The 26,026-nt window shown below is 37.4% G+C and overlaps 2 protein-coding genes across 4 annotated transcripts; both read right to left on the reverse strand.

Moving 5' to 3' along the window:
• Positions 1–224: 224 nt before the first annotated feature.
• Positions 225–3,961, reverse strand: LOC110802517 (malate dehydrogenase (NADP+)). 2 transcript variants are annotated; one of them, NM_001426479.1, is made up of 14 exons: positions 3,624–3,914; positions 3,457–3,550; positions 3,274–3,360; positions 2,463–2,547; positions 2,155–2,336; positions 1,977–2,047; positions 1,804–1,894; positions 1,637–1,711; positions 1,437–1,538; positions 1,213–1,335; positions 1,047–1,115; positions 858–926; positions 711–764; positions 225–583 (listed from the first exon to the last, which is right to left on the reverse strand). In NM_001426479.1, the coding sequence occupies exons 1-14, from the start codon at positions 3,770–3,772 to the stop codon at positions 527–529; spliced, it is 1,308 nt and encodes a 435-aa protein (NP_001413408.1). In that variant the 5' UTR covers positions 3,773–3,914; the 3' UTR covers positions 225–526. The 2 variants fall into 2 exon arrangements, 1 of the variants encoding a protein (NP_001413408.1); XR_008918541.1 differs by lacking the exon at positions 225–583 and having other exon boundaries at positions 1,047–1,134; positions 3,624–3,961.
• A 551-nt stretch (positions 3,962–4,512) lies between these two features.
• LOC110802519 (acyl-CoA-binding domain-containing protein 4) lies at positions 4,513–25,886 on the reverse strand. 2 transcript variants are annotated; one of them, XM_022007945.2, is made up of 14 exons: positions 25,585–25,886; positions 25,276–25,391; positions 24,442–24,519; positions 24,183–24,302; positions 24,037–24,100; positions 23,907–23,968; positions 23,635–23,774; positions 23,425–23,551; positions 16,996–17,110; positions 16,813–16,901; positions 16,399–16,482; positions 5,277–5,588; positions 5,130–5,189; positions 4,513–5,033 (listed from the first exon to the last, which is right to left on the reverse strand). In XM_022007945.2, the coding sequence occupies exons 2-14, from the start codon at positions 25,384–25,386 to the stop codon at positions 4,941–4,943; spliced, it is 1,455 nt and encodes a 484-aa protein (XP_021863637.1). In that variant the 5' UTR covers positions 25,387–25,391; positions 25,585–25,886; the 3' UTR covers positions 4,513–4,940. The 2 variants fall into 2 exon arrangements, with proteins under 2 accessions (XP_021863637.1, NP_001413409.1); NM_001426480.1 differs by having other exon boundaries at positions 4,525–5,033; positions 25,644–25,879.
• Between the last annotated feature and the right edge of the window lie 140 nt (positions 25,887–26,026).

The following is a 26,026-nucleotide window of genomic DNA, read 5'->3' on the forward strand; positions in this document are numbered from 1 at the left end:
AATGACTTCACTATCCGATTGTTTTTCGCCGTAATCTGACAAGGGGTTGTAATTAGAAATGTGGAATTAAGTTTTAGATTGTAATTAAGAAAATTGAGAGTTTGAGGTTGTGAGAAGTTTTTACAGTTGTATTTGACAAATTTTCCTAGAAATAAAATATTGTTATGTAAAAAAAAACGGAGTAATATATTAATGCAAAAAGGGAAAAGAAAATGAAAAGAAATTGAGGCCTTTAACTTAATGTTTGCTACAAATTGAGAAATTGAGAAATTGAGAAATTGGTGGTATACATTTTGCGCATTTGGTAATACTGGACACAGTAGAAATCTGATAAATCGAGGGCCTTAACTTATTATTTGCTGATCATAAAAGATGACAACAAACAAGATGACAAGAAACGAGCAAGCCTAAATTCTAAATCACATTATTCCCAATTATAGCGTGTGAATGCTTTGGCTTTAAATATGAGATGATTACATGAAAGAAATTCCCAGAATGGGCAGTTGGATCTCAGTTTATACTAAATCTACATTTCTCCAGGAAGCATCGTGTCTCCTGCTGGAAGATCACAAACAGCAATACCCTGAAAGAAATGTCATACCACAACGAATTAACAATAAGAAGCATTTGAAAGAGAAAACAAGGCAAGCAGATTTAAAGTAACATAGATTGATTTTGTGAAAACAGTGTGTAAGTGGCACTCAGCATACCTCTCCAGTAAGGTGTGCTGTGCATCGCTTTTCAGCCAATAATTCCTCTTCAGACTGCCAATAAACCCAATTACTGTTATTGTTTTATTTACAGGAAGCTAGTCAGATTTTAATTCCAATGACACTCTTTAGACGTGAAAACCATACCGTTTTTATTCTCTTACGAAGATAATCATCAAATATCACATCCTTGACAAGCTCATAATCACCATCTCCCTGTAGTAACTTAGAATATTTGCTTAGAGGATAACAATAATACATATATATAATACCTCAATCATAACTTCAATGAGAATACCAAGAAATAAAATTAAAAACCTTCCATGAGAATCTGACCTTTGATCTGCAAGGCATACTATAAATAAGATCCTCAGCTATACCATAAGGATTTCCATTGGTATAAACCTGGATAGGCCAACATTTTCTTTTAATATCAGATGTTTTAACTAGATTCAACTCATAAAGTAAACCCAAGTATATATGAAATTAGTCTTATGCTTACCCCAGAAGAAAACCAGTCACCGGGTGGAGTTGGGGTTATAAGGGATTTTATAGCGTCAACAATTGATACAGCAGTTGACGCAGCAGAAGATCTACCCCATTTCTGAATTAGCACTCCACCTCTCTGGAAAGAAGAAGATGTATAGTAGTTAGCTTATATTTTGCACTAGTAAGTACACATTCAAATGTCAGACACAGTATCACTATAAAAAAAAAACCAGTCACCTTCCGAACTTTCTCAGTAAACTCCTCTTCTAACCACTTCTGGTCCTTTATAACTTCTTTGACAGGAACCCCACCAATTTGGGCATTTAGAAAATCTGGAACCTGGGTTAAGTTAAAACAAAAAAGCCCCCATTTTATTAGATGCACCATGCCTTTGCATTAGAGCTTTCTAGTCATTAGAACAGAAAGCAATCCAGTACCTGAGTGGTTGAGTGGTTTCCCCAAATGGTCACATTAGATACCTTGTCATAGAACACACCAGCTTTTAGTGCCAGCTGCAACAAACAGTTAACGCGTTACCAATTAGGCTCAGCGATTATTTTACCAAATGAGTCACTAATAGGCTAATCCGCTAATATATTCCCACCTGACATTTAGCTCGGTTTTCATCTAATCTAGTCAAGGCATGAAAATTCTTTGCGGGTATATTTGGAGCATTTTTCAAGCAGATTAGTGCACTGCCATGGAAAGCAATATCAGATGCAATAAAAATTAAACACTTTTGTGACATAAATTAAGAGAGAAACAGATAAATCTCACTTGGTGTTGCAGGGATTTCCAACCACAATAACTTTGACATTAGGTGATGCTACAGCATTGAGTGCTTTTCCCTGTTATTAAACATATCAAATTAAAGAATATGCATGATAAGTGGGGATCTGAAATCATGTTATTATATCAGAACACAATATATATTAGGGAAAGGGATGTTCCGTACTTGCTCAGCATAAATCTTTCCATTAATGTCCAACAAGTCAGCTCGTTCCATACCAGGCCCACGAGGCTTGGCTCCAATTAGAAGGGCCCATTCAGCATCTTCGAATACCTCATAAGGATCAATGCCAATGCTAACTTCCCTTAGCAATGGATATAATGAGTCCTCAAGTTCCATTGCTACTCCTGAAGTCATTTGCAGATTAGAAGAAAACAATTAGACACTAGATATGTCTAAACAAGTTACATAGAATTAGGATTAGCAATATCAACTGAATCAAATCAAGAGGGCCGGGATGAATGTAATTAGACCTTCTAGAGCATGAAATGACTTTTCAGATCCTAGTAATTTCAAAGCAATTGGTTGATCTGGTCCGAATACCACACCAGAAGCAAGCTGCCACGAAACATAACAGTACACTTAGAAAAAACATAATACTATCCTTTGAAATTGTGACACTTACCTTGAAACGACAATTAAAATGGAAGTTTGAAAATCAAAATATTTTGTAGTGGATGATAGAGGGTGATGGAAGTACCTAAAACAACGTAGATGATACCTAATCTCATTACCTCACAATGCAAACTTTCAGTAGCTGACTACATTGACATAATGAGTTAAATTACTAGTTTCGCATACTGTATAATTTCTATTATTTATTTTTCATCAACATACAGGATAAATTGAATCACTGGAACCGGAAAGCAAGCAATAAAGGGTTCAAATAAAGCCTGAGCTTCTCCTATTTTACGAATTACTGTGTACTTGTAGTTGGAATAGATTTCCCAATTTCAAAGGTTTGAAAGAAATAGGTAAATATTAATAAAGAGGTTTATATCAAGCAGAACTCCAGAGATGATCCACAAAGATTTTACAAGGTAAAATAAATTGAACAAGGTGGTGTCCTGTCTCTTTCTTCCAAAGAGTTGTGCAATAAATTCAACATTCAACAACGTGGTGTCCTGTCTCTTTGAAATTGTGACTACTAACAAGTAAGAAGTAAATGCTGCACTAATAGATATTTGTTATGTAAATAAAATGGCACATTCCATACTTGTATTGATTCAAGTAGAGATGATAGTTAGTTATTTATGGAAGTATCTGGTTTACTGTATTGCTTACTTTGAATAGCAAATGGTTTGATATTGTCCCAGCTGCACCTGAAATGGCAATTGTGATCATTTTCTTCCATGATCTGGTCTCCTCCTCCTGGACACATTCAAGCAAAGATTAATCAGATATCAAAGATGTGCATTTTGAAAGAATAATAATGATAAAATTAATAGGTATAGAAATTAGAAACACCTTTTTCAAATCGTAAGTCCAGCAGAAAACTCCATAGCATTCAGGCTTGATGCTCTGGGCACCAGTAGGAACAGCAACCGGAGTTTGAACTTGACTGAATAAAGCAATAATAAATTAAAAGAGTAAATAAAGCAAGTAAGATTAAATATATAGAAAATTAAGCTTACTTGGGAGCAAGAGAGCAACAAATCTCGGTAATCCTTGATGCTTTAGGAAGCCCTAGAAGATTCAATTTATGGTTATTCGACAACCACGAAAGATGGGGAGGTTTAACAATTTGAGTTTGATAACAAGGAGAAAGCTCTGCCACAGCCATGCCAGAAAATATTTAAGAAAGCAGGGGAGACTATAGGACTTGTACGTCTTGATAAGAAAATGTTGGAAGAAAAGTAATGCAAGAGATGAGAAAGAGAGAGAGAGAGATTACTTGCAGGGATGTTGGAGGGAGAGAATGTAAGAGATGAGGGAAAGACTCAAATTGGACAAGGGTGTGATCATTTTGAAATACTGCTATGCGGCCATGCAAATGACACTTGGCATCTATATATCTTTCATCATTTTTTTTAAAATAATTTATTCTTTTAGATAGCAAAAGGAATATTAACTTCTTTTTTTCATTTTTTTTTTTTACGGAATGAAAATGGAATAATAGCTTCAGTATAAGTGTAACACATTACATTTACAAACGTTTAACTAACATGTTGTTCTAGTCAACGATAAGTCGAGTCTTTTTTCACAAGTTACTACTATCAGTCAAAATAGTAAACCGGTAATTGAGTTGGCGAGTTATTAATAAAAATTTCGTAGCGACTTTGTGGTAATAAAAAATATTGTAAAATTTGACAACGTAGGGTGTTTTTGTTATTTGGAATAGAAATCAGTTTCAAGCTCTTCGGCTCTTCCTACCTTTTCTACCCATAATGGGAACCGTTTTGATAGTCTCATATCCGTTCGTTCATAACCATTTACTATTTTGAGACCTATTACTTATTTTGTTTACGCCAAAATGGATAGCAACATGTTTGATGTGTAAAAAGACTCATGTTCGTTACCATATCAACGAAAAATTCTCTGCACACATGTGTTATTAATTTGGGGATGAACTAGCGTTACATGTCTATTGACAATAAAGTTTTTCAAAAAAATAAAAATACATTTATAACAAGAGGTACTAGAAAGAGAAATCTACACCCAAACAGTATATAAAGTAACTATGGAAGTAACACCAAGTATAATGAACGCAGGTATCAAATACCAAACTTTCAGCTAAAGTCGTATATATAGTCACTGCCTAGAAATAAGATCAACGACTTGGAATTCCACAAGGAAAAGCTACCAAAACTGTAATATACCAACCCCAATACAAAATGGGGTTAGTATATTGGCTACAGGCTTTGAACTCTCAGGGAGTGCTTTCACCAGAGAACCATCGCCAAACACCCAGCGAACCCAGTCTCTGTACTGTTGTATCATGGTCAACCCTGCTAAATAGTGAATTTCTCCTTTCTTAGTGATTGCACTTCAGCCTCTACGGAAGGTAGTGCTTCTAGCATACTTTGTAATTCTGCTATCTGTGCCTGGTAGACATTTACCACAACAATAAAGGATTCAATAAGAACCATATGTGTTAATAAACCATGTACCATTAGATGAAGAATAATTACAGGTTATACCTCCAACTTAAAGCATCTTGATCTCTCTGATATCAGTTGCCCTTGGACAGAAGAAAGTTCCTAAAGAAAGGAAAAACACCAATTTTTAATACTTTTACAAGGTGTAACATTGGCACCATAAATCAAACACTAAACTGCAGCAAATACCTTCGATAACTCTTCATGGTTATTGTTGATTTCATCAACCTTTCCTTTCAGCATAGAATTTTCTTCTCTAACTTCAGCAAGTGACAATTCCAACAGTCTTTTAGAATCTTTGGTGCTAGTCGTACCAGCAAAACCATCCTGCTTTTGGCTGGCACCCTCAGCTGTAGTGTCCTCTATCCTTGTGAAATCCAACTGCTTCCCTGAACTATAAGAATAAGCTGCGGTCACAGATGCTGCTGCAGCAGCTGCAGCAGGTGATAAGTACATCTTAGGACGTGCAGAGTCCTTCAATTTAGGTTTCATAACAAGTACCTATACAAAAGGAAAAAGAAGCAGATTTTTAGTCCAAAGAAAGCAAAAAATATTATTCTTAACCCTCCTACTTTATCAAGTGGATAGGGACTTTTTTCAACCCCACGTGATCACTTATTTGAAGCTTTTTTGGATAGAACCTTCATCCAAAAGTTCATTATTTGGATCACAACACAGGAAATATGAATTCCGAACGGCACCCCGAGAAGTTTAGAAGCTACTTAAGTGTCGTAAAATCAAATTAACCGTAACAACCATAGATTAAAAATGCGGTAATGGTCACGATCGCGGGATCGGTCACGGAGTTTCGCTATCCGAAATTATGCGTTTGTCGCAAACCGTGTCGCGGTTGTCGCCTAGGAATATGAAGTTTGAAAAAGAAGCCCCATGTCATCCCCACTCACTACCTACCTAGTCCGCTTCCCCTAAACCGTACACGTGACATAATTAAATGAATTTCTTTGTCCACCTTCTCTCTCCTCTCTTGTTTTAGATCTGATTTCAGTGGAGTTTCTCCATTTCTTTCCTCTTTCCCTTTCTTTTTGTCGAAAACATGGGGAATTCAGATGAAAAATGAGTAGATGTGAGGCTAATAACGTTTAATGCGGACAAAATTGGTTCGGATCTGTTGAACCGATCGAGATCTCGCTGTTTTTAAAACCTTTTCAACTAGGGATATCTCGTATCGCCAACCTCCAAAACCTAGTTAACTTGGGCGATACGAGTTAATTCAGGCGAGTTTTTACACCATGGTAACAACCCCTTACAATACATGTACTTCTAAGAAACCCATTTCTCATTTTAGTCCATTTTAAGCAAAAGAGATAACTAGAGAAAGGGGATATTAGACGCCCCGCTTCAAATGAAGATCCCTTTTTGAGGTTGTATATCCAAAGACAATGACACTACACAAAATGGAACCAAAACAAGCCCTTTCCATTATGTAATGGCCATTTTGTAATGAATTTTGAACTTGCCATTTTCGTATATAGTTGCATGTGAATCAAAAATTACGTGGACACATGGAAGTGTATATACTAACATGATAGCTTTTATCTACAAAACTGTTTCTCATGCTACAAAGTCACCAACACACAGATTGGACCGGATTGAATATAGAAATGCAACAAGAAGATAATGTAAGAGGAAATAGATAATTGATTGTAAATCGCCGCAATTAACTCTAGGCCTTCGAGTGGCTTGACACTCCCTTACTAAAAAGCTAAAGAAAGTAAAATAAACTCAACAATTTTCTCTCTAAAAACACAAATTTCAAATCTGCAAATAAAACGTCAAATCACGGGAACACAATAGAATTTATTTGATTTTTCTGTGTTAGGGTTACAGTCAATTTGTGTTGGCTCACAAACTGATTTAACTTAGTTCAAGAACGACTTTGATTTGTACTTGAATAAGAGTCGTTGGGGCTTAATCTATTCCAAAAATGCTGATATAGAATAGAACGACATACAGGTTTTGTATCGTTTTGTATGCTTCTTGTTACTCTTGTACGAGATGGATTTTACGTTTATTTGATGTTGCTCACTGACGTACTTGATCTCTTTCAATAAGAAGCTTTAAGGCTTGATCTCGTTCAAGGTTGGTCTTCTAGAACGGAGCGACATGTCAATTTGAACGCTTGTTCATGAGGATCAAAATGGAGGATCCTCCTTTGAGCATGAGACTTTGACGATGACGGTCTCATCAAACTTGGTGAGTGCCGATGAAGCCGACTATGAAATAATTTTCATTGTCAAAAGTCAATGCAAGCAATTGAAGATTTTTCAACCTCCTGCCTCGCGTAGATGAAGGAGAAGCTTAATTGAAGATTTTGACTTCCTGCCTTGCATAGATGAAGGAGAAGTCATTATCTTGGTGCCATGAACCAAGAAATAGTAGAGTGCAACCACACTAACTTGGAAGACCGAACCTTGATGTCGTTTTGGTCAATTTTTTTTGTAGGTTATTGATCTTAAAGGGGCCATGGAAGGCGAGCCACATAGTTTAAAACGCCATGAACATCTTTTTGAGCAAAGGATCCAAGAGCCATCAATTAAGAAACGATGAAAAAAATCGTCATGGAGGAGCTTCCACCATGGTTATCGAACGTGCTTGCGGCCAATACCGACAAGAAGATGTAGGAAACCTCATCGAGAAGTTGACTACTTTTACGTGCACATCCATAGCCAAAAATGGACCATTCATGGACTCAATCTTATTTCAGCGGAACTTTCTCCGAATGTTCAAGGGAACTTGGCAAGTACTAATGTTGACAGCTTTCTCTAATCTTCAAATAAATAACGACAAATTTCTTGCTTATCATTTGACTTTTTGTGGGAAAGGTGAACTATTAGAAGGTTTACCTTTAAAGCATTTGACGATAAAAAAAATTTATGGAATACAAATTTTATGAACTCCAAACTGGTGTCTTTTCTTTATGCAGCTGCCCTTGAATTGTTTATTATCCATGATGGCTAATGTTAGAATTGAATCTTCTTTTATTTGTATTTTGCTTATCTAAGGCTTCCTAGGACCCTTGTAATAGGTATTTAGGCTTTAGATAGAATTATCATGTTTCTGCCAATCCAACGTTCATTAGTAATTTTTAGCCAATTCAAAATAAACCTCTATAGGGAGTATGCACCAATCTCCCTACTCCCAAAAGTTGTCTTGCTTTATTTCTTATGTTGTTGTTTGCCTATATAGATATTGTGCTAGCGCTTATTCTACAAAATCAACAAAGTCTCCCTAAACAGATACATTCTCGTCATCGGCCCAACTTGTGCCTTTGCGCACACAAGCCCCCCAATCGACCCTCGACCCTCTCTCTTGTCGCCAATAGGTAGGAGCATAGTTACCCGATTTGCTAGTATGAGGCTGGGTACGGGTACGCAATTAGCTACCTAATTTGCTACATTAGACTAAAATTGTACCTTTTTCATGTTATAGTTCGCCTTTTGGGTTCGTGGTTCGTGGGGGTGATTAGAGAATTAGGTAACAATGGCAAGAGTGTCTGTTCTAATCAAACGATCACTCGTGCCCCACGAGCCCTAAGACACTCATTATGCACAAGGCTTGCTCCCTTGTCGCCCGAAGGCAGGAGCGCGTCACACGAATCCGGTGTCAAAACATTCGGACTTTGACAGTTGGTAGTAGAGCTAAGGTTCAAACCTAGGCATCAAGACAACCTAGTGAGCAAACCGAGATGGAAACAATCAAAGAGAGAATAAAGTTAGAGAACTGGACCCGCCTCGAGGAAATTGTGATTGGCGAGCAAAATAAATCAAAAGACTAGAGAATGCGGTCGAGGAGTTCATGCAAGAGAAAGAGGTATTTCCTGAACAAGCCGATGAAGCACTAGATAAGTGCGCAACACTGATGTGCCCTATAGGAAGAGACTCTGATGGAGGAGGTGAGATGAAGATCAAACCTCCAAAACCTCGAGACTACAGTGGTGCGGGAGACTCGAATGAAGTCGATAGCTTCCTCTTCGACATGGAGCAGTATTCCATAATTTCAGGATAATGCGACCATGCACTTGTCGGATGATGGCAAGCTATGGTGACGCATAAAGCATGCCGACATCGAAAATTGGAAGGTCTAAGATAGACAAATCGGAGGAGTTCAAGAAGGTGTTGGATATAATGCAAAGTATAAGTTTTATACTCTACCATTTTGTGAAAATGAGCCCACATTGATAGAAATGAAAAGGATGAGTTTTATTTCTATCAATGTGGGACAAGATAGACAAATCGGAGGAGTTCAAGAAGGTGTTGGATATAATGCAAAGTATAAGTTTTATACTATACCATTTGGGTTTGTCCCACATTTGTAGAAATGAAAATGATGAGTTTTATTTCTAGTATTTAAAGAGAAAAGTTTGTCCCACCTGGAAAGGAGAAAGTCTTTTCCCCTTGTTTAAATATGGGTAAGTATAGTGTATACTTTGAAGTACTTCTCCTAGTGGTTTGGGCTGAAAGGGGGCAGCCCCCGCGCGCGCCGCCGCCGCCGTCCGGTCGGTTCAGTTCGAGTTCATGACACGTGCGCAGTGTGGTGGGGCCTCCTTTATAGGCCAAGTCGTAAACTGACGTTCCAGTTACGAAGCTCATTCCACATTCTTAATTAATGTTGTAACGGTCGCTTGATTGGCGAAAACGTTGATTGCCTCATTCATTTCTGATTTTCGATTACAAATGTTTGCTCCCTTTAAAATCAGTTTTTGGGAGTTCATTTGAAATACACCGAAAATATTCTTAATCTTTCTCTATTTTCTGTTTTCCAAAACCATTGTTCTGAGCATATTACGAGTTCCTAGTTCGTCTTATGTGAGTGCACATTAAGGCGAACTGCTGTGTAAAAATTTTGGGGACAACGCCTATTCCACCATAATCGGGACGAATTTTGCTTCTAAGACATTGTTATCTAACACGTCCCATCTTTTTCATATACACATCAAATATTCGGCCCACATTTACTTAACCATTTTTCGGATTTTTGGTATTACTTCTTCCTACAGAAGGAACTTCTACACCGAAAACACCGAGGTTAATGCAAGAATGAAGCTACAGGAGATCTTCCACAAGGGCTCCATACATGACTGTGAAAGAATATTCGGCTTACATGTTAGGACATTCGAGACATGAATGAGAAATATAGATTGTTCAACTTCGTTCACGGGATGCAAGAATGGGGACAACGCGAAGTTTTGAGGGCGAAGGTTGACACCCTTTCGGCCGCCATGACTGCTGCAAAACGATTAATTGACTACTCCGCAGGCAAGGGGCTTCGCTCATAAGAAGAATCAAGGGGGACACCTACAAGCTTAAAGGCCCCGACTCCAAGCCCACCTAAGTGCAAGAAATGACACAAGGGTAAAGCAAGCTTAATTCGCAGAAATCTAGCCGTCACATCCTCGGGTAAAGCAAGCTTAACTTTTTGGTATGTCCAGCCTAACACAAATGGTGGGAGTGCAAGAACAAGGGGAAGAACGACAACCTAATGACAAAGTTGTCGGCCATATACGTGGAAGAAACCCCCAAAGAGACTTAAGAAGAAACATGCAGAGATGACGAAGATCCCCGAAGAATGGGTGTCGTCTATATGATGTATGCAACGGGTAAAGTAGCCCTAGAGACATGATCCACAAAATTGATGTATATGAACCTCTCACAACTTTTTCACCGAATCATAAGCTCGAAAATTGGGATTGGTACTCAAGGAAGAAAGCGATAACATGAAATTCGTCTAACTCTAAATTAAAGTTGATTCACGGTACGGAAAAACAAATGGCCACAAAGTTGGGAGACTGGGAACTTCAGTGCCGTCAATATGGACGACTTCAACCTTGTGCTCGGATAGGAGTTCCTCCGCACCAACAAGGAAATTATAATGCCTCACTTGAATTCTTTGCTTGTAACACGTAAACAAACTTGTTTTGTCAGCAGTATAGGTACTCCCAAAAATGCAAAAGAGAAGGGTCGATACCTTTCGGCAATGCGAGTAATGGCCACAAGTGAAGGCAACATCTCAGAAACCCCTCGCACAAAAGGAACAACAACACAAGAGATGGAGTCCCTAAAGAAGGCAACATCCCAGAACCAATTTTGTATTAGAAACAAGATAAAAGATGAATGCCAAGAAACCAGAGGCAAAGACGATTTAGATTCATAAGAAGCATCAACTCCAAGAAGAAACACTTTACAAGACTCCTGCAGAAGTTCCCCTAACAACCAAGCGACAATAAGATTGGAAGACTTCGGCAAATGTCATCAACCAATGGTGCAACAAAGACCGCAGAATTTAGAATCTAAGCATTTTCTTTTATCTATAGTAATACTTGTAAGTCGACGAGATCGTCAACCGCTTAAGTGGGGGAGGATGTTAGACAACCTTCCTTTACTTGTATTATTCTTATCTAAGGCTTTCTAGGACTTTTCTAATAGGTTAGAGTATAGATAGAATTTTTATGTTTCTGTCAATACTTGTAATTTTTAGCTAATTCAAAATAAACCATAGGGAGTATGCACCACTACTCCCCACCCCCAAAAGTTATATTGCTTTATTACTTGCGTTTTTGTTTGCCGTAATAGATATTGTGCTAGCGCTTGTTCTAAAGCTCCCTAAACTAACAAAGTGACCAAAACAGATACATTCTCGTCGCCGGTCAGCTTGTGCCTGTTGTGTGCACACAAGCGCCACAATCAACCCTCGACCCCTCGCTCTTGTCACTAATAGGCAAGAGTGTCCGTTCTAATCAAACGATCGCTCGCGACCCCGCGTTGAGACACTCATTCTGCACAAGGACAGGAGCGCGTCGCATAGATCCAGTGCCAAAATATTCAGACCGTAACACAAAGTACAAAATAAGGTAATTAAACCAAATGTAGTTCAATGTGTCTTGTTTTTGTTATGCTATTTAGGGCTCTAAGCTCTTGCTTTGAAGATTTAGTTTTTATCTTTGGCCCCAGAATTATTGTTGAAAGTTTTTGCAAGCCGGAGACAAATCATCAGTCTCACCAACGACTTTTTTTATGATTGGCTTGATTCCCCGCAAGTCCCAATGCATGCCTTGAAAGCACATCTCAGCCACAAGTTTCATACAAATGGTCTTTGCATTGGAGACTTAGTGCTCGCCACCCATGATGTACTCCACGACCGGTTCATTGACAAACTGGTTGGTTTGTGTCAACTCAATAATGTTGATAACACGTGGAGTGCTAAAGAAGCGGTGTTACTGGTCCCATTTTTCGATTGATTATTGTTATACGTTTCAACAAAGTGTGCAATGCGTTGTTTAGGATTTCCTTTGCATTAAAAAACCATGATTTGGGGGGGTTGATAAGCGTCAAAAATCTTCAAGACATCAATCCTTTTTGTGTAGGATCCGATATAATACCCCACCTTAGTCAGGATCTCCGTAAAGTTGATGTTTGATAGCTTTGGCATTCATATCTTGAATTTGTGGGAAGTTGAACCAATAACCAAGGGGCTCGGACTTCCGGTTGATTTAGCTCAACCATTGCCAGCTTCACTTTCACATTCATTTTCACTTCCACTTCACTTTCACATTCATTTTCACTTCCACATTTCTTATATGACTTGCCGATTGGACATTGTTCCGACAATTTGTTCGTTTTTGCGTTTGATTTGAGCTTCCTTTTCCTCTTAGTCCTTGATAAGTTTTGAAGGAGTAGTTTCATATCTTCCAACTCTTCTACAATGGTGTTTCTATCGCCATCACATTTACAACAACGACATCTACTCCATTGCTTCGTTCCTGTGCCGGATCTTGGAATGCTTCAATGATTGTCTATTGCACCGAATCTTGGATTGGTGTTAGAGGGAATGACTTGTTACTTTTGTAGCCACCTTTAGGAAAAATGGAATGGAACCAATTTGACATGAATAGATCTTTACTTTGGCCACCGTGATTGGATCTCCTTTCTTCATCATCATGTCTAAGCGTATTGATTGGTGGAAAAAGAGATGAAAGGTAAAGATCGTCCCATCTCTCACTCAATCTCAACTTGGAATTTTACTTAGACTAAAAAACTTATTTGACTTGCGAGCTAGTTTGATTTGTACTTGAATGAGGGTCGTTGGGGCTTGATCACGTCTAACGTAGAATTGAATGACACGTCAGTTTTGTATGTTTGTCATTCTTCTTCTACGATATGGATTTATTGTTAGGCATGAATTGTAAGAACTTTGATAAGAAATGGAGTACTCACTATAGGGTATGTGAGATCTAATAGGAATAGTAGATACTTTAACTAAGGGACTAAATAGGAGACTAATCCTAGATACGTCAAGGGGAATGGGGCTTAAGCCCGTTAGTTGAAAAATTCATGGTGGATACCCATCCTTGTTCACGCGAGGTTTTTTGTGCAGTAACGAAACCATGAAAAGACTCATATAATTATACATGTATATTTTCCATTCCTCTATGAGGATGAGCTTTTACGAAACTTTTTGGTTACATACTCAAATTTGGGCTATGAGTCTTATAGACGAGTTTGAGATCTATAAGACCACCCAAATTTGGGCTATGAATCATTAGTATTTACGAAACTTTTCGGTTACAAAAGTATATTCCGTTAGAGTTTTAAATGGTGTAAATGTTGCTTATATCACGTCCCCAAAATTGATTTATCTCCTTAAAATCAGTCAGCTTTATGGTTTATTTTTCTGTTCTAATTTGACAGATTTCTCTTCTAAAATCACTCTTCAATTACAAAAAAAAAATTAGCTTTAAAATGAGCCTTTAGTTGTTCATAAAAGTATACAAAAAATTCTATACTCTCTCCTTTTCTTCCTAAAATTATCTCTTACATTTTGACATGTCGTGACTTCCAAAATCCTTTTTTACTTGAGTGCACAATTCGAAGGATTGTTGTGTTAAATCTTGGAGGGAAACGCTTCTTCAATTGCACCTAGTCGAGGCGAATTTTGTTTCAAGATAGTGTTACTAACACATCACAACTTTATAAACACATTAAACATTCAGCCCACATTTCTTTCTAATATTTTTTCGGTTCAAATTGGATGTTGCTCACAAACGAATTTGATCTTTTTGAATAAGGGTCTTCATGCTTATCTCGTTCAAGGTTGATCTTCTAGAATGGCACCACGTGCCGAATTGAATGCTTGTTGTTTCAAAATTGATTTATCTCCTTAAAATCAGTCAGCTTTATGGTTTATTTTTCTGTTCTAATTTGACAGATTTCTCTTCTAAAATCACTCTTCAATTACAAAAAAAAAATTAGCTTTAAAATGAGCCTTTAGTTGTTCATAAAAGTATACAAAAAATTCTATACTCTCTCCTTTTCTTCCTAAAATTATCTCTTACATTTTGACATGTCGTGACTTCCAAAATCCTTTTTTACTTGAGTGCACAATTCGAAGGATTGTTGTGTTAAATCTTGGAGGGAAACGCTTCTTCAATTGCACCTAGTCGAGGCGAATTTTGTTTCAAGATAGTGTTACTAACACATCACAACTTTATAAACACATTAAACATTCAGCCCACATTTCTTTCTAATATTTTTTCGGTTCAAATTGGATGTTGCTCACAAACGAATTTGATCTTTTTGAATAAGGGTCTTCATGCTTATCTCGTTCAAGGTTGATCTTCTAGAATGGCACCACGTGCCGAATTGAATGCTTGTTGTTCTTTTTGGAGAGAGTGTGTTTTTTATGTTGATTGGTTAACATAGAATATTTGAGCCCTTTATGGTTGCATTCTAATTTACTCCTGCGAAAGAATGTAGCAAAGAACTTTATTTATATAGTTAGGATGCATTTATGGTTTGATTTGCGCTTTTTTATTGGACTTGGTAGTCAAGACCTATTTACACCCAATTGGCACAATTACTACAATTCAACCCATTTTGTCATGTTTTCGCCATTAAAATAAACGGAGCTACTAAAATAACTATGGCCAATTTAATTTATTTACCCAAGTTAATTAACTTTAGGACTTTTTGTCAAAGGACCTTTTAAAGTCCAAAAAATAGTGACAAAGGACCTTATAAAAAAATTGTAGTGAGATGAGACCCAAAATTGATTTTTTTGTTGTAAATTAGAACCTTATCCAGTTTCCGGTGGTTGCCTCCAATTTTCACTCGGGCACGTGCTTATTAATAAATGATTTTTTTCCCTCCAAGTCCCCCCAATCCCCCCCCCCCCCTCCTTTAACTACCTAAACCTAAAAAAAACTTTTGCCTTCTCTTTCGTCGAAGCTCTGTTCTCTCTCAACTTCATTGTCTTTGACCAGCTTCTTCAATTCGTGCACGATAACTTAAAAATAACAAAATTGTTGTCCCATAACAATTCGTTGCTATTCGAACAAGGTAAGAGCAAAAGCCCCAATTTTTTGCTTCAATTCGTCTAATTTAAGTTTTGTGGAAGTTAGGGTTCATATAAAAAAAATTCTTCTTTTTCTTTATTCGTCCAATTCGTACAAAGCGGAGGGTATTTTTTCTTCTTTATTCGTCCCAATTCACAACAAAAAATCAATTTTAGGTCCCATCTCACAACAAATTTTTAAAAGGTCTTTTGTCACAATTTTTGGACTTTAAAAGGTCCTTTCTGACAAAAAATCCTTAATTTTAATTGACCGTCAATAATTATCGAGTCATTGGACTTTTGACTCGAACAATCTGACGTGGCAAACTAACAATATTTCGGTTCTTACGCATCTGTTTCTTCTTCTCGCTCTTCTCTAATTATATCTCAAACTTATTCCCCAAGCTAGCCAAAACATTATCATAAGAACACTCCCATAGTGTCCCTCCACTTAGGTCAGTCTAGTCTATTCTAGTCTATTACAGAAAACATATTGCTCTTGCTCTGATATTTTCTACTTAAAGTAGCATAAAAATGCAGAACCAGGGCCTACCAGATTAATTATCAATTAAAGTATTGGAAGAAGCCACGCATAAAAGTTCCAAAGATGATATATGACATGGTTTGCGTGCAAGATACAGAGCACTCATTCCTTGCATGACAGCAAGAATGCTAATCACAAATTTTAATTCCCAGCCCCAAATTCCCCTTACATCTCAATAACACCTGTGAGATTAAAAACATCATTTTCATAAGATTCTTATGAATTTGCTTCCAGAAAATGTATTTATGTGTTCGCTAGATCAAGGTATATTCTCACAAATCCAGAGAGTAACAAGATAGATCAATCATTCTTGAGGGCTAGTGTCCTTAGTAACAGGAGTTTGGGTTCATTCATGACAAGTTCAAAACATTAAGTAACTAAATAGATTTCAATGTCTCAACATGAAGAATCAGGTCATACCTCATTGTTATAATTTCCATTATATCCACCAAATGCAACTAAATATTGATCCCCGCGAATGAGAGCTACGCAGATGCTGATTCCCTGCTCAGAAAAAGTTACAGTTATTGTCCAATTCAATTCATGAGCCAACTAGAATCAAGCTATACACTTCGAAGCCAAAAGTGTTGGTTATTATCTTCTGCTTCTATGCTTTAAAACCAGTACGACTCAGAGCCCCTTATACCTGCCCTAAGTAGTAACCTGGGCAAGGTAATCTAATTGTAACAAGGTCACCCAATAAGTATTAAGATTTCAATTGCACACTAAGTCCCAGGCTTTCAGCATGTGACTATCACTATACTGTCACTCCTCAACATTCCAGGCATCTAAGTATATCGTATGACACAAAACAAATGGGCACAGGAATTAGACCTCACTGGCAAGTGGATCTCTTGGATTAACCGTAGTCACCACAGACCAAACAAGTTTGGTCATATCTAAGATTAGTGTATCCAGGGCTCCTGTCAAAAAGAACAAAAAAAAAAGGCGAAACTCAACCACATGTATCATTAACTTTTTATTTAAACAAAGAAAAGTAGACTGGATATGTCTTACCATTCTTATTATCTCCTCCACCAACTATGTACCAGTTCCCATTGACGGTAATACCAGAATGTCCAGCTCTGGGAGAGACGTAATCACCCCGGGTCTCAGGTTGAGACCACTCCATCTACACACAAGAAGGACCAAACACAAATTTATAAATATGTAAATGATGGGCTAATGAACAGAAGTCATAAGTTTATTGAATACAACCAAATCACAACATATACTAATCCAGAAATCAACAAAACAAAATAAATGATCCACATATTTAAATGTAATATTTCTTTTAAGGCACCAAAATCATTTCTATGAGATGGATTCATGACCCCCATTTGCAATGTGCAATGGTTCATACACTAATGTGGCTTCACAAGAATTGGTTACCAAATTGAATCTACCTACTAGGGAGTAGGGATCATAAAACCTTATAAACTGAATTGGCTTGAAGATGGCAGTGGCTTAAGGGTGAAAAAACAAGCATTGGTGGCTTTTTTAATAGAAAAATACAAAGAAGAGCTTTAGTGTAATATTTTACCAATTAGTGTGTCACTACTTGTTGCTTGTAACACCATGGAAGTTTGATAGAAAGGTGCATTATGAGGGAGACACTAATGTCTATTCAGTTAAGGTTGTAGGAAGTACCACATCAGGACATCAAGAAAATACAACAACAACAACAACAAAGCCTTAGTTCCAAAATGTTTTGGGGTCGGCTAACATGAATCATCGTAGGAGATCGTTATTGTTACCAATCAAACCAGAAAGGAGCAGGAACAAGGAAGAGAAAGTGGAATTAATGAAAGTAAGATAAGAGGAAAATGTATATACATACATATATATATATATATATATATATATATATATATATATATATATATTATAGAAAAACTATTGTAAGAGATAATAAAAAATAAGTAAAGTTTAAAATAAATGAATAAGTAAAATAAGTACATTTCAAAATAGCACGTAAATTAAAAAAAAAAATTAAAAAATAAATAAATTAAATAATAATAATAATAAATTAAAAATAAATAGAGAGAAACAGAAAAAAGGAAGCTTTATAAGTCAAATGAAGTCATCAATGTATATTCTCTCCCTCCACTCTGTCCTATCCAACGCCATATTTTCCTCAATCCCAAGAAAGCTCATATCGTGCTCAATCACCTTCCTCCAAGTTTTCTTAGGTCTTCCCCTACCCCTTGCAATTCTATCACTTTGCCACCCTTCTATCCTCCTAATCGGGGTATCACTTGATCTTCTGCTTACATATCCAAACCATCTTAAACGATTTTCCATCATCTTAAACTCAATCGGTGCAACCCCTACTTTCTTCCTAATAATCTCAATCCTCAAACGATCTCAAACATCCAACGTAACATGCGCATCTCCGCCACATTCATCTTTTGCACGTAACAATGTTTCACTGCCCAGCATTCCGTGCCGTATAACAAAGCCGGTCGAATTGCCGTGCGGTAAAATTTTCCCTTCAATCTTTGGGGCATGCCTGAATCACATAGGAACCCCGTGGCACCTTTCCACTTCAACCAACCTGTTTTGATTCTATGGGCCACATCACCATCCAATTCTCCTTCCTTTGGGATAATAGATCCCTAAATAACGGAACATTTCAGAGCCTTGGACAATTTTCCCATCTAAGTTAATCGCCCCTGTCTCTCTATCTTGGACTCCATAAACTTACACTCCATATATTCTGTCTTGTTTCTACTCAGCCTAAAACCCCGAGATTCCAAAGTTTGTCTCCATAACTCCAACTTACTTTCCACTCCTTTTGTTTCATCAATCAACACAATATCATCTGCAAACATCATGCACCAGGGTATACCATCTTGAATTGACCTCGTCAATTCGTCCATGACTATAGCAAAAAGAAACGGAATAAGTGCAGAACCTTGATGCACTCCAATCGTAATGGGGAATATTTCGGTCTTACCAACACTAGTTCTCACACTCATGCTAACTCCCTCATACATGTCCTTGATGATATCAATATACTTCCTCGGAATTCCTTTCCTACTTAATGCCCACCAAAGAATTTCCCTCAGTACCTTATCATACGTCTTCTCCAAATCAATGAAAACCATATGTAAATCCTTCTTCTTATCCCGATAATTCTCCATTAGTTGCCTTATAAGATGAATGGCCTCCATAGTCGATCTCCTCAATCTTTGCTCAATAATCCGCTCCCCAAAGTTTCATAGTATGACTCATTAGTTTGATTCCTCGATAGTTGGCACAATCATGGGCATCACCCTTATTCTTGTACAAGGGGATGATGGTACTTTTCCTCCACTCTAATGGCATCCTATTACTTCCCCAAATCTTGTTGAAAAGAGTTGTTAACCATACAACCCCTCTCTCTCCCAAGCATCTCCAGACTTCGATAGGTATACCATCAAGCCCCACTGCCCTCTTGCGTCCCATCTTTTTCAATGCCATTTCGACTTCTCTCTTTTCAATTCTTTGCATAAAGTCTAGGTTAACCATATCCCGAGGGATATTTGTATCCCCAATATCGGGCCCTTGATCCCCGTTGAACAAGTTATCAAAGTAGAACCTCCGTCTATCTTTGATTTCCTTATCTCCAACCAAAACTTTTTGATCAACATCTTTCACACATTTAATCCTCCCGATGTCTCGCGTCTTTCTATCTCTCAGCCGAAAGATTAGAGTAACGTGACTTTATTTTTTATAAAAAAGAAGGGTCTGATGTGCCCAAACTACAGGAAGCGCAAAAGCGCTAGGAAGCGCAGAAGCACCGAAGCGCAGAAGCACCGAAGCGCTAGGAAGCGCACGCTTCCTGTATGTCGCTAGGCTTCGGCTAGCAGAAGCGTTTTGCTGTGAGCTTATGAGCTTCCAGGGGTTTAAGCGCAAAAAAGCGCGCTTTTTAAAACTAAGGTTGGATGTTCTAGATTGACACTCCCAAAAAGAGGTGAGCTATGTCACAGTTAAACTTGGAGTTGGAAGTCTTCTTTCGTGGATGGGGATTCAAAATTCTTGAGTCACTTTGGGATGTGCTTGTGGCACATGGTTTGTAGAAAAATCATTACTTCTTATCATCCGCAAAAGAGTTCACAAATCGAACCATAAGTACTTTACATTGTGGTTTAGTAAGCTAAACTCAAGAGGATTGAGATATCAACACTACAAATCACATTCTTCTACCACTTCTCATTCTTCTTTTATAGTGTGAATGGTATTAACCCTTTTCTTCATTCATTCATTATCATTACCCCATTGCCTTAAAGAGGCTCCCGCAAGAGAGCTTGTTTCCAATTGACCCAAAAGCGATATGGAACGACAACGGGACAACCATCTTCTACTTCATGGAAAGGAAGTGAAGAGGTATTAAGAGTCATTTTGATTCAGTCCATTATATCCCACAGCCAAAAGAAAAAATGAATCTTTGGCTCCATCGGGAATGGACCTTATTAATCCTTATCTTCTAATTGATTTAATTTCTCTTGTTAAAGAAGAAATTCATACAAATGCTAAGAAAAGGTTTGGGGTGTTTCAAAATACGTGTTCTCAAGTTAATCCTAGATTAGAGAAGATGAATGCAATGTACAAGGCACGAGCTAATAAGCATAGAAGGCAACCTATCTTCAAGCTCCGCGGCTTAGTTTAGGTTTACGGGAGGCGAGAGAGGTTAATAAGCAAGAGAAAGAACAAGTCCATGCCTCATATGGTCCGTTTGAGATAAGCTTTCGGAGATAGTGCTTACAAAGTGATCAGTCAAGGTCATTTCGGAGGTGTTAGTGTGAAGTTCTATGTGGGTATTTATCTCCCACCGTTCAATTAAGGCAAATTCTTTTGAAGAAGGGGAGAATAATGAGAATGCTAAGGGGAATTCTTTTAAACAATCAATTATTTTGAAAAAAGAAATGGGCTACGCGCTTCTATAGGTCTCTCGTGCCCTTGCTATGCTAGACCTCATCTTGACCGTGGGCCACCTTGTGCACCGTCTTAGGCTGGATAATGACTTATGGTCTTATGCTTTAATTGCTTTCTAAGTTTTTGTCAATGGGTTTGTAGCTTCCTCTTGGGGAGAGTTTTTCTCATTTAAGACTTGATTTCTTTTCTGTTTATAATTAGGATTAGCAAAGCTCATATTTAAGGGCCTAAATAAAGGACCCCTCTCTTGTTATTTTTATTCACATTTGATTAATAAAAAACGATGAGCTTTGCTTATTTTGATAATTAAATCCTTTCTAGATTTAATGTAATTTCATGAGTGGTTTTAGTTTAAGGAACATCCGAACATCAAGAGTTAAATTATTGATCTCAATCTAATAGGCGTCCAGGATCGGGTAGGATTTGGTCTATTAGTTCAGGATTTGAATCATAAGTTCTACGAGTGGGTTTGTAAGAAGAAATATCGGTTAATTTGAATCTGTGAACTAGATCTTCATCAAGAAGGCTTGTTTACACGTCAGCAACTCATGACAAGGACGCTAAGAATAATTCTAGTACCATGAAGGTCCAAAAACAACAAGGCCATTGACTCCAGGTTTAGATTTGGATCCTTTTCTCTTTTCTCAACTTTTACCCAGCACCTATAATCTCGTTTCCTACTAATTTCATTGGTCCATAAACAACAAGGGTATTGATCCAGGTTTGGATTTATATCCTTTAGTAATATTCTCTTTTCTCAACTTTTACCCTGCACCTCAATAAACTCGTTTCCTACTAATTTCATTAAGAATCATAAAACTTTCCTCTTGGGGTGAGAGGCTTGCAAAGGGGATAGGGTTAAGGAGAATTATATGAAGGATGTACTACAAAGGAAGTGAGGTTGATTATCTCGCCATGACATTAATATGCTCTCATAAAGCTGAAATTTGCATGCATGTCTTTTTTAATCATCACATGGTTCAATGTTTACGTGGGAAGTTGTTTGCCTTCCCTTACATGGTAAGTCATGGGTTTACCCCTTCTCTATTGTGGAGCAAAGGTCCGTGGAAGGAGCTATCCAGTGATTCCCAACACTTCCAAATAACTTGCGCTAAAGTAACACAGTGTTAGATTGAAATGCATAAACAAATAGTTCCATGACTTTCCAACAACATATGAAGAGAAGAGCCCTTTATGCGCTTCGAGTGTATATAAAATCACAAGTGTAGAGCTTCCCCAAACTAGAAACCAAGACAAACACGATTTCCCACTTTTAAACCTTAGCCTTATAGATGAAAGTAGAAATTTGGAAAGAAATACGAATGTACATTTTCAGGATACTGTATAACGAGCGATAGGAAAAAGAATTGCAAAACTGGAAAAAAGACCGAGTCAACGATTATCAACGGGTTAAAAACTCCCCTAACTCTCTATCATGAGATTCTCTACTAAACTAAAAAGTTCTTGAAATTTATCACCATCCCTCCTCGCCTAAAAGAAAGAAACATGAGTTAGATGAACAAGTAGACAGGGTATATAGAGGGGGGGTAATAATACTAAGGCGGCTCCCTACCCAAGAATCCTCGCAAAAACAATGCATTCTCCAGTACTCGCCTTGTATGTCACCATGGGAAAAGAGGAGTAAATTAACCTATTAAACAAACATCCAAGGGCTAGAAAAAAGATTTGTATTGTTTAGCACATTCCATCCATTACCATGTCTACTCTGTATTACTCTATGTGAAAGAGTAAAAGGCTCAAGTTGACAACCACTTCCCCACTAAAATGATTTTTATAACCAGATTAGAAAAACTCTGGCCAACATTTTGGCCTCCCCCTCAGGATATTCGATATATTTAATTAGGACGGAAGTTAAGTATCATTTCACGGGGCACTCTTTCATGTGTACAGTTTAACTTTGAGTTACTAATTTAGCTTTTTGGTGGGCTAAAGCTTTGATGGGTTATTCGATTTCAGAGATTCATTACTTTTTTGTTTGTTTTTTTGAAATTTTGCAGAGTAAAACTTGTCCTCCTGATTTCTACACTGGCTTCTCTCGACATTCCTTACAAATAATTTCATTTTTGATCACCAAACAAAACAAAAACTAAGAGAAAAACTTTTGGAGACCATAAATTTATTAACATTAAATTACATTGCACTTTGTTCTGTATAAAGGAAATTAGATAGAAATATACCAGATGAAAGATGCCAAACTAAGTAGCAATAGAAAAAATATATTCATAGTGGCAAGTTAAATCTTCCCATGGTACTGCAACTATTTTTAATATCCTAAACAGGCTCAGTCAATTTCCATGATGATATGCACATCTAGTTCCTTCCTAGCTCTCCATTAGGTAGGTGTCCTTGTGCTGGATTTTGTTCTTATAATTGGTCTAAGTATAGTCACAGGATCACAAGTTTGTTCATTTACCCTATACCTTGCTACTTACGCATACAAGCAAACAATATCAATATATCATATTCTTTCAAAAAAGGCAAACTATCTCAAAGGAATATACTTACTGTTTCTAAGTCTAGCACATACAAGTCATTGAAGCAAGTAGAATGAGAACAGCCACCAAATACTAGAAGGTAACGTTCAGCATGTACAGCAGCTACGTGATCATATCTTGGAGAAGGTGGGTTCTGCCTATCAAAATAACAAGAAACTGATGTAAAGCTCATTTGCAATCACACCGTGAGCTGAAAAACAATAGGGCAAGAGATACTCACGTAGCCTCAACTTCATTCCAACTCATTGTATCGAGGTCAAGAATATGTATACTATTCAGAAGCTTACGGTGAGTATCTTCCCCACCAAACATTATCAATTTAAAGCCAACCAGTGTCACAGACTCTCCAGCACGAGCAACCTTAGCAAAAATATACATGAAAATATAAATGTATAAACTCTGACATCTTGAGTAACAAGCAGAATAATAGAATAATAAAGGAAAAGAGGTGCTATTGAAAGTAAACTTTCATCAATCAGCATATTTAGTTACCGGAAGCTCTCCGATAGTCTCCATAACACCACATTGCTGCGTCTCTAGATCCAAATATCGCACTACAAAAGTGATACGTACAGAATAAAATTAAGTATCACAGACTTGCAAAAATAAACCAAACATTTACCTGTGACATAACTAGAATTCTTAGAATGCCCATCAAGAAGCAGCAGTTTTTGTCCCCACACAATCTGCAAAAACATGACAAATAAAATGTATTTTAAATATATAGTGTTTCACTTGGCTAAGATAAATAAATGTCAAGCGAATTACCATATGGTGACCTGATGTGGCTGGGAAGTGTTGTACCAAGGTATCATTTTCAGATTGAGCTGCAGTCAAGGCATTCGGTAGCTTCATTGACGACCATGTGAAGTTTGTAAAATCTAAAACCTAGAATTGCAGATTAACATTAGACATCTTTAACCAGCAACAACAATGGCAGAGCCTTATTCATAAACGGGTCGTTTCAGAAACATGATAAATAAACTCTTGCGGAAAATTAAAAAAAAAAATGGAAGCAGCAGAAAACCTGAATATCCGATAAGTGGCGACCATTACGACTACCACCAGAAATGTAGAGTTTCTGCCCAACAACAGCTGCAGCATGCTAAAATATGCCAGATAAAAAGGTTATCTCCTGGTTTTTATCCATGGAATGCAACCCTCTATGACCAATAATCACAACTACAAAAAGTTAAACGATTGAGAAAAAGACCAACAAGGAAGATAACATACACTTCTTCAGCTTGTGTTATAAGAAAAACGTCAAATTATAAAGAAAAAGTAAACAGCATGGTGCAAAACAACTGTTCTCAGCTATACATCTTAATGAGCTTGTATCCCCCCTGGCCCCTGCCCAACACTTCGAACAATTATTATTTTCACATTCAGAACTTGAGCATCATGATGTAGCTATAGCTGTTTTGGCTATAATAGTATTCATTGATCCAGGTGAATTAAAAAGTGGCAATGGGACTCCACTTCTGCTAATGGAATAAGTTGAAGTGTCTGTGTGGTAAATCAACCAGCAATGTGCCTCTCTATGAAGGTCCTAGGCATGGAATTAGTTGCAAATGACAGAACAAATTATTGCTCCACGCATCATACGTATGTTTGTAATTGTATGGCACCAACTTTACACAAAATAGGCTTGTAGCTAGGATATCTTGACAACATAAACACAAACCACATCTTTTTCATAATTCACCTGAACCAAATTTCAAAAGAAAGCAGTCTCAACCCAATTTACCCACAGCCAAATTCCCTCTAGCATCCGAAATAAAACGTACAAAATGCAAGAATTAATTACCCAAAACAAAACTTGAACCATTCTTATTCCTATAGAGAGAGAAACGATCATAACCTCGTAACGACCCGGGGGTCGACGACCGGCAACAGGAAGTTTCACCCATTGACCATGGGCCAAATTAGAGTACCAAGTTCCAACATCAGCAGTTTGATCTCCATTTTCCATACTAGCTGCTCCAAAATTGCAAATTATCAGTTTATGCACAGCAATAACAAAGCATTTCCCTAATGCCCATAAAAACTATAAACAGATCCATGAAAGAAAAATTCAAATAAATAAAACATTTTCACAACAAAATTATTCCAAATAATAAGGGAAATGCCATGATGATGTATGAAGCATTACACAATTGAATCCACTAACCGTTCTTCTAGTATAAGTTAACGAAGAATTAGACGAAAGAAAACGTTCAGGTCTGTTACCAGAATTTATGGTTTTTATCGTCGCGGCGGGCGGCGATAAATATGGTTGATCGGCTATAACGGGTGATGTCTGATCTTTGAGCTTCGTTTGGGATTGATGAAACCCAAGTGTGCTTACTACCTGAATTCTTCTAGTATGAGACCGTCACGTTTCTGCTGAGCTGTTAACTCAATTGGCTCGATGCCATTCATAACCCTCAAACTGTTAAATAGACTTGTCTACACTTAGCTTCGCTCTCTTCACCTAAACTATCCTGTCTTGTGTGATCTTGATGTTTTATGGGATTGTTTTTTACTTATTCTCATTTGCTCTGGTCTTATTTTTTCTGGTCTGCTTTAGTATGGTCTAAAAAAGAAAATAAGTATAAACATCTAAAAAGTGT

The sequence above is a fragment of the Spinacia oleracea genome, chromosome 4 (genome assembly GCF_020520425.1).
Source record: "Spinacia oleracea cultivar Varoflay chromosome 4, BTI_SOV_V1, whole genome shotgun sequence".
NCBI lineage: Eukaryota > Viridiplantae > Streptophyta > Magnoliopsida > Caryophyllales > Amaranthaceae > Spinacia > Spinacia oleracea.